The sequence below is a fragment of the Porites lutea genome, chromosome 5, assembly GCF_958299795.1.
Source record: "Porites lutea chromosome 5, jaPorLute2.1, whole genome shotgun sequence".
Classification (NCBI taxonomy): Eukaryota; Metazoa; Cnidaria; class Anthozoa; order Scleractinia; family Poritidae; genus Porites; species Porites lutea.
In genome coordinates, this window is record NC_133205.1 from 3781957 (window position 1) to 3796700 (window position 14744).

The 14744-nt window shown below is 38.8% G+C and overlaps 1 protein-coding gene across 1 annotated transcript in view; it reads right to left on the reverse strand.

Annotated features, from left to right (window-relative positions):
- LOC140938770 (uncharacterized) overlaps window positions 1-14744 on the reverse strand; it is a 64121-nt gene that overhangs the window by 48227 nt on the left and 1150 nt on the right. The window contains exons 2-7 of the mRNA XM_073388299.1: window positions 8184-8268; window positions 4253-4652; window positions 3025-3446; window positions 2233-2352; window positions 1815-1847; window positions 267-620 (exon numbers count right to left, since the gene is read on the reverse strand). Coding sequence (XP_073244400.1) covers window positions 267-620; window positions 1815-1847; window positions 2233-2352; window positions 3025-3446; window positions 4253-4652; window positions 8184-8268 — 1414 coding nt within the window. The remainder of the gene's footprint in view (window positions 1-266; window positions 621-1814; window positions 1848-2232; window positions 2353-3024; window positions 3447-4252; window positions 4653-8183; window positions 8269-14744) is intronic.

Consider the following 14744-nt stretch of genomic DNA (forward strand, 5'->3'; position numbering starts at 1 on the left):
AAAAAAGCTAAACAGGCAAAAAAGGGTTATCAAGAAAGGCCAGCTGCAAATGTGGTTATTTTATATCTTAGGGTTGCTAGCTTATTTTGGGCCCTAAAACGATATTTTTAGCACTAGGATCTCTACTGTTTATTAATAAGCGGGTTAGTGAAGGGCTTTGCTTAAGTTATAACTTTTTTTCTTGATTTTAATTCATTAGTATTGTCATGCGTGTCGCCAGGACACTGAAAAATTATTGATTGATTTATTGATTGACATCAACATACCGGTTGGAACAACAGAATCATTCGTGCATGTAACGCCAACATCCTCGAAATGTCCACAGTTGTTTATACCCCATCCTCGGTGCCTACACTCCATCAAGGAATTCTCATCTCCACGACATTTTAAGTTGTCTAGCCATATACTCACATTATCATTAACGACTCCGTATACATTGGCAGGCGAAAAGATTCTTACTGCTCGGCTGTGATTAAGCATTCGACACACAACTTCTGCGTCTCGAAGGTCAAAATGATCATTGCAAACTGTTCCCCACTCGTTACTTCCGGAAAGCCTGACTTCAACTCGCCCTTCCAAAAAGGACTCCAGATTTCCCTTCACTAGACGAATTTCGATACCTTTTCGGGCAGAAATGAAAAGATACAACCAGGCAGAAATGAGTCTCAATGAATTTTATACACACAAAAGGACTGTATCAGGATATGAAGTGTGTTACGTATATGAGTTAAAAAGAGGATGGATGTTTAATGAAACGCCGATTATGAAAAGCAGCTATGGCACAGATCAGTGTAAGATATCGCACGGGCTCGTTTTAGGAAAACGCTGAAACAAAATAAATGAATAAAGACTGCTGAAGAGAGCAGGCAGCCTTATCTACCGATTTCTGAAAGAGTCTTTGTCAGCCACCGTTGTAAATTGTAAAGTTTAAACACGTTATTATTCACTCCTCTCAGGGCTTTACAGGGATAATTTGCAGCACGGTTTATTGGGACTTTTGCCAGAATACTTATGGTACAGTTAAAAAACAAGGTAAAAAAGTAACGAGTAGAGATACCCCCTAATGAAACTGTGAATTTGAGGGAGACCACCACACAGGGGACTTTAATTTATCCCCTGACAACCACTTTCTAACGTACCACAGAACTGGGGCGTACGGAATATTAGAGGATGTTAGCTTGGACAACGAGTACGAGTTCTAGAACGGGATCAGCGATTTTGCGTACTGCGCATCCGTTCTGCCCATCTCCACGTTTTCAAGTCGTCCTATCAAGTTGCACTACGACGAGTTGTCACCAAAAACTCGAAGTGGGTAGAACGACTGGGAAGAGCTGGTTTTCAAAGGTAAATTCCGATCGTTTAATGCAGTTTCTTTTCGTTTCTAGCCTCTCTTTATCATCTTGAACATTCCTTATATTATGTTTTATGTAAAATACTGCTTTTGAAGTCGAGGAAAAGCAACCGAACGCGATATTTCCTACACAGTTCTATAAACTCGAACTCGGTGTCATCGCTAACATAGAAAGCTGAGAAAACGACTTCGAGTACGAGTACGGCTTGAAGTCGTTCTCGTACTCGCACTCGTTGTTGATGCTAACATCCTCTATTGTCCTCATCCGAGAGGACTAGAAATTCTAACAGTTTGCAGATGCCATTACAAAGACAACACTTTTTCCACAGTTCTTTAACGACCCTGAATGTTGGTGCGGCTGGAGTCTCTACCACCGTCATTCCTTGGCAGATCACCCCTTATCCAATAGAGCTAACCGGGCAGTGGTTACTGTTCAGACGACCTGTCTGAGCCTTGAACATACCTTCAATGGGACGTCTTGTTGTTGGTGCAGAAGCTGAAAGATATACAAAAAGGCTATCATCCCATTGTAAATCGATTAAAAATGCCTATAACATAGATTTCCGTGGGCAATAAGCACTTGAACGCACTGTGTAATGTTGTCGACTCTTTGTACCGTGGAAATATATAAATCAGTCTGCATGGAGAACATTTGTTCCCGTATATTTTGTTTTTCTAAAATGTTCTGCGCAGTAATCTGCCTACCTTCCATGTAGTTAATAACATTTCTTTACAAGTTACATAGTATTTGTGGCATGTCGAAAGTTTCATTCCAATGCCAAATTTTGAACGGAATTAAAATCCTCTTCGTTAAAGCAAAAGCAGTTAATTGAAAAGAATGACTCATTGCCAAAAACACGTATAAAATAATGTTCCCTTACCATTGCAAGTTTTGTTGTCTGGTAACAGTTCATAACCGTTTGAGCATGCGCACATTCCACCATCTGGCGTAAGCAGACATAGGTGACTGCATTCGGTATTAGATGCGCAGTTGGTCATTCCTAAAGGAAAGAAATACAAGTGGCAACGTGAAAGGAATTATGACATCAGTAGCCTTAAACAACCCGATAACGTAACTTAGCTAACACAATTGGTTTATATGGCGGCCCACAAACAGAAATAGAGAAAAACCTTTACCCGACAAATTTAGATCGTATTTCTAAGTGACTAGCGGCCAATCAACTCAGACAAAAAGGCCATTTGCACGATGGAGTCATCTTACTTCTAGTACCAGAATCCATTTCATATTTCAATTGGTAATCCCAGCGATGTTTGAATTACAAAAGCACTAAATTTCACAATAAAATGACGTCAGCGTACAAATGGCCTATTACAAGCACCGATAAGACACGTCTTCGTTGCTACTGAGAACAACAGTTACTCAACTGGAAAGGGATTTTGACCAGGTTTGGTGCTAGCAAGTTGAATCCCAGCAGTCTAAGCCACTCTGTCATGTTTGGTAAAGGGTAAGGACTTTAACGTGAGGCTTTCAGTAGAAAGGCTGCCGGGCCATTACAAAATAAACAAGTTTTAAGAAACGAAGCTAACCGAGATTTTAGGGAAGAGAAGCCTTCATCGCGACAATAATGAGCAACATCACAAGACTTACGCTCTGTATTTTTCTCTTCAAAGATCTTTTTGAACAAAAAGACCATAGTCTGATTAAAAAGTACCTTGAGGTTCCCTTGAAGAATCATTTAAAGCGATCCCATAAGTCCTTTCAGAGCCCAGCCACCCCATGTTTCTATAATGCTGGCCTGTAGTGAGGTTCACCCTCTCTATGCTACGACTACGAAGATCACTTGCATATAACATATCTTCATGTAACGCCAGACTGAAGGAATACAGGTTAAGGCTTGTAAACATTGTGACAGTGTTTCTGTCCGAGCCGTCAAGGTTCATGTGTTCAATTACGTCATTATTAGCATCAGCCCAATACAGCAGATTGGAATTGAAGTCTATGACCAGGGAATTGATCAGAAGTTGTGGATAAAAAGACTGATATCCATCGAACAAAATTCTTCTCTCCGTCCCAGCCAAAGTTGCGCGCTCGATTCTTGGAAAATCCCATCCTCTCTCTGACCAATACATGTAACTGAAAAGATGCAACACAAAATTGAGAAAAAAAAATCAAGTCAACTAGAAGGCACGTTTTAAGCTTAAGATGTAGCATGTAGGGAAGCTCTTATAGATAAAGGGAAGAGGGAGTGACTTCGGTAGAAAACTACTGGGTAAGCTTATTTTTTGCTAAACATTGGCTGTCATTTTCTTGACTTATTGCAACGGTGGTATACTTCAAAACCAGCAATGCAAATACCTTTCAGGTGCAATTTACCCTCCGGGGGAGGGTAACTTGGGTTAATTTATGCTGGGTATGTGCTGCTGGCCTCTCAGAACCCCTACCCCATTATATGGTCTGATTCAGTGGCCATATTATTAGACCCCATCTTGGTCACATGGGAAAAAAAAGTAATTTTCACAATCCCATCTTAGTCACTTTCTGTTTATGAATCTACCTTATAGAGCCTTTTAACTTGGTCACCCTGAAATGAACTGACACATTTGTTAAACTTAATGTGGTGTAAATCTTTTAAATTCCTATTGATACCTGAATGAAAATTTGCGACCCCGCTTTACTAACTCCTTTAAAACTGAAAAATGCAACCTCATAATAGTCAATTCATTCGTGAAAATGCGACCCCATCCAGCTGCACATACCCATTAGCCTCCTAGGAAGAGCCCCACCCCCCCCGGGGGGCAATTTACCCTTAGACTCTGTCGGCTCCTGGCTCTGTGTGATAACACGTTACTTTGGACTGACTGTTGCTCTAAATTTGTTTTTAGTTTCCTCATCTAAAGGACGCTTAGTCCTCATCGGCAATTCCAAGAAGGTAAACTCACCCCGTCCTGGAATCCACGACAATTGCCCTGGGGTTAGCCATATTCTGCCAGATTAACGTCTTTCTGTAAGTTCCATCAATCTTTGCAACCTCAATTGTCTCGTACATGTAATCTGTCCAGTAGATTAGACCTGTTTCCCATTCAACGGCGATGCCGTCAACTTCACCCAAATCATCCAAGATCTTTTCCTTGATTGACCCTTCACTTAGGTGAAATCTGCTAATACTTGAAGGACTGCCATATTCGCTCCAAAACATCCAACCATGCCGTATGTACAAGGCTAAGGACCTTGCTTGAGACAGGCCAGACACCAATACACCTTGCGCTGAGACGTTGTGAATATCGATGAATTTGATGCTGCTTTCTTTAGCAAAGATGATGTCTACGGCTGCGTTGGACTCTGCAAGAAACAAGATCAAACCTTCTCGTTCCTTGTATTCTCTTTGAAAGTAACAGATAATGAGCTGTTATCGATAGTGTCAGTGTTTTCCATAAGCAAAAGATAAGGAGCACTTTCTATATAGAATAGGATTAGATCAATGTTTGCCGTCTCCCGCTGCTAGCTTGAAGTGTCTTTCAGGGGTCAAGATTACTGCAAGTTAAGGTATTTTTCGAGACAATACGGGATAATTTTATACGAAGAAAATAATAAGAACAAGCGATGCCAGAAAAACAGTTACATGTCAAAACTGAAGTACTTAATATCATGCATTAGTCTTAATTTATGATAATTTTTGTGAATCAATCAATCAGGTAGGAAGGTTCATCGGCACCATGCGCGCGATCTAGTGGCAGCCGATTTTCAGTGTCCTATGGGAAAATGGTAGTCAAATTTCATTTTCGTTTTTCCCACCTTAAGCGTTGTAAAACAAAATTCAACATTTTGCCATAAAAAGACGGCATCAAAAAGAAAGAAAGCACATCTATAAGTTACTAGAAGCATATATATAGAGGATATTACACGGTGTCGCGAAGATATGAATTTTATTTTCTCGTGGCAAAAACAATATTTTACTCACTCGCTGCGCTCGTTCGTAAAATATTGTTTTGCCACTCGAAAATAAAATTCATATCTTCAAGCCGCCGTGTTATGTTCTTTTTATTATATAGACAAAATGACATCGATAAAATAATAGAGGAAAATTACCAAAATTACGTCATCGATAAACTCACGTGTGAGATTATGGAAAATAAACCACTCGGGTCCCGGATGTAGTTTTTATGAATTTTATGAGTGGTATATTTTCCAGTAAAACACTCGTGTCTATATAATAAGGACAAATAACCTGTTCTTAGCCTGCGAAAACAGCCATTTCTCCTCGCTATCAGCCGCTGGGGACGTTTCGCGCGGAGGAACGTCTGCGACTTAGGGACAGAAATTCCATACTGATGACGTAAATCAACGTTTATATAACATATCCGTTAGTCATGGGGTCTCACATCCAAATTTGTTCAATTTTCCGTTTCTCCAGGTCGATTTTTACGAACGTGTTGAGTTCATCTGCGAACAAGCTCCAGCAAAACTCAAGTGCTTCTTCTAGGAAATAATATATTCCACCAATTTTGACTGTTTTTTTTTCGAGATTCATCGCGTTTACATTTGACCTTCGTGGCCTTTTGTCTTTTGTCTGTCATTCGTAAACAATAGCTGAAACAATGTAACTACACTGTCGATCAATCAGCTCTTCTGACCGGATTCCGAACAGATTTTACGTCATCAGTATGGAACATCTGTCGCTGAGTCGCAGACGTTATTCCTCACGAAACGTCCTCGGCGGCGAAAAAAGAGGAGAAACGGCTGTTTTCGCAGGCTCCGAGATAACGAAAATTAACGGGAGGAAACTGGGGATAGTAAGACCGCCACCTGGCCCATAGACCTATTCGGCTAACTCAATGTTGTACCCAATTCAAACCCTCTGGGAATAAATCTTTTTGTTTCAGGAATTTCCATACATTTAAATGTGAATGCCACATTATAATGCAAATACAGAACACAAAGAATCTTAACCCCGGGAGATTTGAATTGGGTACAACATTGGTCTATTTTCCCAGATGACGCGCTCATATTTCCACGTGCCTTTTACTTACGCCTCACCCCTACTATGTGAGTGCCTTGAACAGGCTAATTTACCAAATAAGTGGCTATAGCACTGTTGATTGTTTTTCGAAAAAAAAAATAGCTTAGTAAGCTTATAATAATTGTTAGCACCAAAGAAAAAAACTCGGGAAAAAATTGTTTGCAAGAAGATGAAACAAAATGATTGCAGAGGCGCATACATTAGAAAATTAGAAAAAAAATGTTTACAGAAGAAAATTCTTCATCTCCCCTCCAATCTCCAGGAAAATAATAAGGAGCTTTAGCAGCGACGACGGCAACGGCGACGGCTAGGAAGACCTCACTTAATAAGTGAATTTGCGCTGCTTCAAACTTTACCGCGCTTATTCCATCTCGTTTAATTCGTCAAATGTTGACAAATGTTTTTGGAGTTGAATTCTAAAGGACTGCATCAAAGTTCAGGAAAAGAGAAGGAAAGTTGTTGTCTCGTGTTTCCGTCCTCAACAAAACGTGAAATTAAGCACGTTCACGTTGTAGTCGTGCAACGACGGCAAAGAAATGAACATACAAAAAAAGCGTGATGCACGTGCAAAGTTGTTGTTTTGCCAATAACGCAATATAGATTTACTATTGCGTTATTGCCGTTCTCATTGACGTCGCCGTCATTGTTGCTTAAGCTCCCTAATGGTCGTCCCTAAGCTCAAACTACCGGCATGTTCTTACGTAAGAGATGCACAACGTGACTTTCAACTCAAGGCATAACACGACCACGTGAATTGGCAAGAAAAATATAAATCGTCATTTGAGCGAAACATTCAGTTGGTAAATATCAGCTCTAATGTTGCGTGAATTCAACGAAAAGTCCGATTTGTTGACAAAAATCACAACAAGTCAAGTTTTAATTGTTAGAACAAACTTACGTTCCTAAAAGGGTTTGTATTCCTCTTTTTGTCTTAAAAGATTTGATTTGCGTGAGTGTTTTCAATGTTTGGTAGTTCCCAGATTAAAGTTAAATTCTACGCAGTTATTATTAATACTGTAAAATCGACAATGGAGACTTTGTGTTTTTTTTTTTCGGCCGACGTCATCGACAAAAACGCTTTGCATTTTATACAGCTTTATTTTTGTTAGTCTTGCGGGGCGATCCAGCCGAAGCAGAGTGAAACCTCACTCAAAAGGAGCCTTCGACCTCCAAAAAACAGTGAAAAAAATGAGTTAAAAAGATAGCTTCTTTTCTTTTCAGTTACCCAAGCCAGGGTTTCTACTCCCAGAGGGTCAGGCCAAACGTGACAAAAGAAAATATTTACAGTGTAAAAGCTAGCGCTCTTAGGCTTCCTAGCCTGGCTATGGATCTATCAAGTTAGTGTTGAAATAATAAAAGAAAGAAGAAAAGGAAGAAAACAAACTTAAGCACCCCTTTCTAAAACATGTCATCTTTCCTAAAAGAATTGAAAAATTAGGTTTGCATGTCTTTTCTGTTCTGAAAGGTCATTATGCAAATTAATAAACCTAGCCGGTACATTATGACTTCGAATGACTACCGGCCATGACTGAAATAATAAAAAAAACTGACAGTCGATTTGAGGGCAAGCCCTTTCGCGTAACGGATTGTTCTAGAATGATTCGCAACGACGAAGGAAAAAAATGAAACTTGAATCTTTACCCTTTTTTTAAAAATTTTTATCTTCACTATTTCCGCGCATAAACATTTTTCGACCTCCACGATTGCACGTTGCAATTACATTTCGATTAATTGTTTTATCTATTATTTACCTATTTGACTGACCATTGCCACCACCACCATTCGGCAAATACTGTACTTAACGAAAGCTATCAATTACAAAGAAAAAGTTTTATAAAACAAGTTTGTCATACCTTGAAAGTTCCATGCTGCCACAAGAGCCATTGACAAGACGAAACGCATCCAATTCATCCTTGCACCAGTCATAAACAGATGACACTGCAAAAAAAGCTGACTTTTAGGCTGGAGTCATAAGACATATCAAGACAGACCCTTGATATGCTTAGTTACTAACTAACTGTAATCTCCTGCGCCTACACTAGCCACCTTGTCCTTCGCGAGTTTTGCAAACAGGGCTTTCAAGAAATAACCTGATTTCGATGGTGCATCTAAATATTCATCACTTTATCTTTTGCTCATTCCACAAACAACAATGCAATTTCGGAAAAAGATTTAAGCCAAAAGGTAAACTATTCCCCTTACAAGCTATGTGAAAACGTATACATGTTTCTACCTTGACTGGGCAGATAAAGCGATCGCTCTGGAAAGACTATCCGTACGGGGACGTCCAAGTATTTGCTCTAGTATTGAACAATTTGCGGTAACAATTGCTAATCAAAAGAACTGTTTTTCATTCGTAACAAAACAACCGCCGATGCGTGTAAGCCAGAGTAATGCCGCAACTAAGCGAGGTAATTGGCACATTCTCCGACAAGTATATATCAGTGGTCGGATCTATCGAAAGATCAGTCGAAAGTTTGGTTTAGATCAAATATGAGATCGTCTCGACCATTTACAGACAGTATATTCGAGGTCTGCTCAACGGTGGCTTTTGATATAAAAACAATCTAAAGTCTTTAAACTGAATGGCACGATTAGCTCGTGAAGTGTTTTTGGAGTGTTAAGCCTAAGTTTTATAAGCAATAACTTAGAAAACTTTAGTTTCCTTTCGCTAATCAATAACTTAGAAAACATATAAAGTTTCCGTTCGCTTGCCTCGAGAAATCTCAAAGCACAAAGCACAAAGTGTTGCCGTTAAATTCGAAAGATAAGGTTCTGCACTCAAAACTCAAATATTGAGTGTTTGCTAAAATGCAAACAAACAATTATCCTTCAGGCGAAATGCCACAACTTAGCTTTACAATTGATTTGTAGACGTCAAATATAGGACAAAAAATAGATATGAATTTTTAATATGATTGACTGACTCGACAATAATTGAAGTAGATCTTTCTTTTTCTTTTTGCATGCATAAAAGTCTTATTCAGTTTTCCATATAGTTGTGACTTCATATTACGGGGCAGACAATGTCACATTGATCCTTTCCATTTTTTTGCGAGTTTCCCTCCTACGCAGGCATTCTCCTAGCCTAACGAACCAAGCCCTATCGGTAGTGTTTGGTATGCATTCTCTTTCCTCAGCCGTTACGTTATATTTGTATTAAATTTTTAAATTTTTTTCTTATGGAGGCCAGGTTAGGACTAGTATGAGGAGCTAGCTGCACTTCTGATTATACACAAAGCACTTACATTTTTAGATTAATTATTGCTGGTTTGAAGTGACGCAGTCAAGTTTCAATCAATTCACGAAACAGCGCAGACTTGAATATTGGCAAGACTGTCTGTGTATTTATCTTCTTTCAACCGTTTGAGTTCTTGACTTTATTTATCGAATATTATATATGGATTTTTGATTTTTTATGGCGCAGCAGTGAAGATAGCATTTATCATTTCAAAATGTCTCTCGCGTGCTTTCAGAAAACAGCCTGTGAAATCTTATTTGCATGTTTAAAATGAATTGAGCTTTCTTAACAATAGTCCTTTTATTGACCAGCCCGCAGGGCGCTTGTGATGATCAACTCTTTAACACAATGAATAATCACGATTCTTTTATTTGAAGGGTCGGTACGTCAACAGCAAGTTTGTTTATTAAGATGCCATTAAATGAAGGTGAAGCAAAAAAGTTTTGCATCTTAAATTAATCATCTTTTACCTTCCTTCCATGGTAACATAAGTAAGTAATAAACAAGCAAGATCAACCAAAAGATTATCCGTCAGTAGACTGTTTCAAACCTAGCCTACGACGTTGTTCAATCAATTTGTAGCGGAATTGTCATAAAACTCCCTAATGAAGTGAGCGTTAGTCACACGAAACGCGTAGGAGAAAATAAAACAGAACACTGATTCCACAAAACCGCTGTTTTGAGTGTTTCTCTGCTTTTAGAAAACTCTAGTATTCTTTGTTTTGTAACCACACGACAAAACAGCCATGTCAATTGACGAGAAAACACAAATTTTCTTTCGGCATACAACCACAGTTTGATAATGAGAATGCATTACTCAAAGATGAAAACAACGGCCGGGTTAAGTGGTGCATTATATGTTGGGAGCTCCCTGACGAGGCACAATCCTTTGTATTTTGTTTACAAATTGTTGTGGAATAAATTAATGGGGCGTTTTTATTGGTCAGCAAGATAGGATGTGCACCGTCAGGTCCACAAAAACATCCATCCCTCTATTGACTGTGATACAACTTGCATGAAAAAATAGTGTAGAAATAGTTTGGTTCCGCCCACCGGTAAGTACGGAACTTGACGCTTCTGCATGTTCTTGCATGTCAAGGATCATAGCCCCCGTGGCGTTGCGTACCTACAAACCAGAGTATGAGAGACTTGAACCTACATGGTATATTATATTGTTTATTATATTATTTGAAAGTTAACGTTTTTAAAACAGTGCTTAGCCCTGATCACTGTCTCGGGTGCTTCACCCCAATTCAACTCTTTGCCTGGTACAACTTATCACTCACCGACGAATTTACCTACTACCAATTTTTCCAATAAACGTTATCTACCAGGAATATTGAGTTGTGAAATAATAATGACCTGTCCAAGATGAGTTTAGTTATTACAAGTGTTAGTATTCGCTTCCAATGTTCTGTAACGTCGGATTTCAGTCCATTGGGAAGTTATACAATGCTCATACAAAGTTTGTAGGCAATTAAAGACATATGGGAAATTTTATTTCTGTTACTTATTATGGTATACTGGATTTTTTTTTTGTCAGCTTTCAACTCGCCTTGAAAACATTGTAAATTTACGAAAAGTTCTGTTTCACTCATCCCCAAAGTGCTAATTAAGCGACCCTGGCTTAAGTCTGTTTTAGCCTCGGAGCCATTTGAGTACTATTTAAGCCCAATCCCCAACCCCCCCCCCCCCCCCCCCCTCCCATCAAATGCCTATTCCAGCTCACTCGGGGACTCATCGCACAGTGTGTCCAATACAGCCTTAAATGATAACATTGTATTGGCCCTGGTTATAACGGAGCCAAATGAAAATTAGACCAAAAATAGCATTGCATTTTAATCATCGAAACGGCCCCGCGTTTAAGACTTAAACGGATCCTTTTATTCAACATCGAAGATTCTTGAAAACTTTATTAGAGTGTTCCTTTAAAAAATATATGTAAAAAAACCTAGTGCAATATTCATCCTTCCGCTTTTGCGACAAAAAAGGCCGTTTACTGCTACTGAGTTTCGTTGATTCAACATTCGTCATTATTTATTCTCTATTTTCCATTTACACCATTTGTATAATTTTATTTGGGAAGCCAGAAGTCATGCACGAAAATTAAAGTGAACAACACACCTTGCCGTCATTTTCTTTACACGTTGGTGAATCACAAATATTTCTTAAACATCAATACTAAATTTCCTTGTTTAATTTACCTTCTATTTTCACATATAAACGTTTGTATAATTTTATTTGAAAAGCCAGGAGTCACACAGGAAGAGTGAACAACACTACAGCATCCTGCCTTCCTGCCTGCCATTGTCTTTTTTACACGCTGGTCTGTGAATTTTGATTTTAAAACTTCCTGGGTTTTTCATTTGCTGATGACGTCACTGGAGTAGGTTTGATCACTAAAAACAAAGTCATATCATCTGAAGGAACTGGGCAGGGAAAGTGTAACGAGGAGATCGAAAAAAAAAAACTGAGAACGATAACTATTTCACTTTTGTTGATAGGAATATTTTGGGTAATAATATTTTCTCGAATGGTCTGCCAACAGAACATTAAAGTTTCGGGATGTTTCCGGTGCTTCGCCGTTCCCGTGTTCTGGTTTTGATCAATACATATGCTTTTTGACAGTGTTAAGTTTGAACATGAGGGAGAGATTTTCATGTACAATGACAGGGTTTAATAAACATATGGAGTCGGTCAAAAACCTTTGTTAAATAATTACTTATCCTCAATATAAATCTAACACAACCGTAATCACTTAGCTCGCTCTGTACTTTTTGCTAATTGCGAGATTCTAGGTAAAAATTTTGGATATCATTCAGGAATTAAGATGAAAATGATTGATTTCGGTCTATCATAAGAATAAAACCTACTTATGAACTGTACAGATATTTCCAGCAACAGCAATTTGTTAAAAGTCTGTCTCCTTCGAATTGCATTCGAAATCAGCTGTAAGTCATCCGCGCTGTTCCCATTTTTAGTGTTTAATATTGTTATCATTGAAAACAAAAGGACACTAAGTCTTTTTTATCCCAGCCAGAATAACACATTTCCTGTCGCTTTTTCCTTTTCCTCTTCCTGTTGGTTAACAATAGATCTTTATTTAATCGAGTTGCGATGGTTTTGTAGTCTGCTACACAGCCGTTTTTAGTGTCTTCACGAAACGCTCCTCCCCGACACTAAGACCCTGTTTACATGGAGTGGGGGACCCAGGTCTAGTCGGGTTGGTTTCTTTTGTTTTCACGCTCTGTGGGACACAAAACAAAAGAAACCTACCCCACTAAACCGGGGTCCCCCATTGCATGTAAAACGGTAACCTGAGACCAGGTCTAATTTTAGCAGTTCTCATACATTCTCATACACGGAATGTAATTTTCAAAGCGAAACGAAAATAGAGCCTGATCTCAGGTTATAAAAACGGCTGTGTAGCAGACTAATGTTTTTGCTGCAGCTGAAAAACCTTTTATTTTCAATTCGGCTTTCTTAAAACACTGTTGAATATTTTCCCATCTTTTCTACAAATTATATCTGCATGTCTTTAATGCTTGCAAAGAGGCCTTCCTTGTTAAAGCCTTTGAAGATCATTATCATTTCAAATCACGCTACCCTCTCTTTGTCCTGTTTTAGTTCAGTTTACTTTTTAGTTTATAAAGAAGCCGAGATAGTGGCTCAACGTTTACAATAAACTCATCGCGGGTTAGTGTTAATTGAACTAGTTTATCAATTAAATGATATATTCTGACCTTAATAAGTGATGAACTCCTCGGCCAAGAATTTGCGGTGGTTTTGTTTTTTAGGAAGACAAGATTCATGATGATCCATGAAAGTCTTTGTCACTAAAAAGTCGAGCGACGAACTATAATTATCTAAGAAGTGCTGTCAACAGCAATGAAAAACAGCTATAAGCTGCCCAAGCAACCGGAATTATTGACCGTCGCAATCTCACGCAAGAATTTAATACAGGTAGTCTTAAGTTTGCAGTTGTCAACCATATAAGACAGGTAAAAGGTCAAAAGGTAAGCCTTGTTTTAATAAAATGGAAAAGTAAGTCAATATTGATTGAATTCCTTTAGCACTCAGACTCTAACCGCCCGGGGGTGGGGGGGGGGGGGGGGGGGGGGTTACTTCGGATTTCAAGTGACAGGGATGATCGAAGGATTTTAAGGATTTTTTTGAGTTTGAAATTTTCGATTTCGGGATTTTTTGTGGTAGCAAAATTTTGGCAAGTATTTTTTGGGGCAGCTTGATTTAAGTAGGGATTTTTGGGTATTCATAACAATCTGAAGATTTGTGATAGTTCCTGCGCATCGCAGCCGGGTAGTTCCACGACTAAAGTAACATAGTTCGTAAAGCATGTAACAGAATATGTTCTTGAGTGTCTCGAGTGTTGTTACAATGACCACCAGACGCGAAAAAGGTTCTTGCTCCAGATAGTACTAATGTTTCTATTTTTCGTGTTTTATCATGTAACGCTTTTTGGAAATTTTTATGGCTCGGAAAATCGGCGTGAGATATTGGAGTAACCCCCCACCCCCTCCCCCCCGGCCTGGGACTAACCGCAACTAACCAAAAGCCACACCGCCTTTGACTTTGCCGATCATTTACTTTAACCATTACAATGATTATTCTCAACCTTTTGATATTACCGAACAATTAACCAATTTTTTGTTTTTATTTTAATCTGAATTCCAGCAACAGTTCTGTCCACAAAATTCGGCACCTTAAAACCGATTTAAAAGATCGCATAAATTGAAAATAGAAAGAAAAACAATAAACTATATGTTAAAAACTTTAATTAGTGACAACGAATAGGACTACTCCAAATATTAAAACCAATACTGAGCTTCTCCGGCCAGCGAAATGAGTCCAACAGACTCCGTACAACTCGATGAAGGTGATCTAAAAATGGTGATTAAAATTCGTACCAAGGCGAACTGCCCAGATCAAATTACGACCGAGCGAATTAGGACTGGGAAGGACGGGCGGAGAGACAAACGATTTTGCAACAACCAAAGTTCAATATAAACTTTGCCGCAAATGAGTGGAATAAGCTTGATCTGTCACCTAAGGAAACCGCCTCTTTTTCCAGTTTTAAATAAACAAAACCTCTGCAAAGTGACTTTTAACGTACCTACTTATTACCTACTTGTAGTTAAATGTATGTTTTTAGACT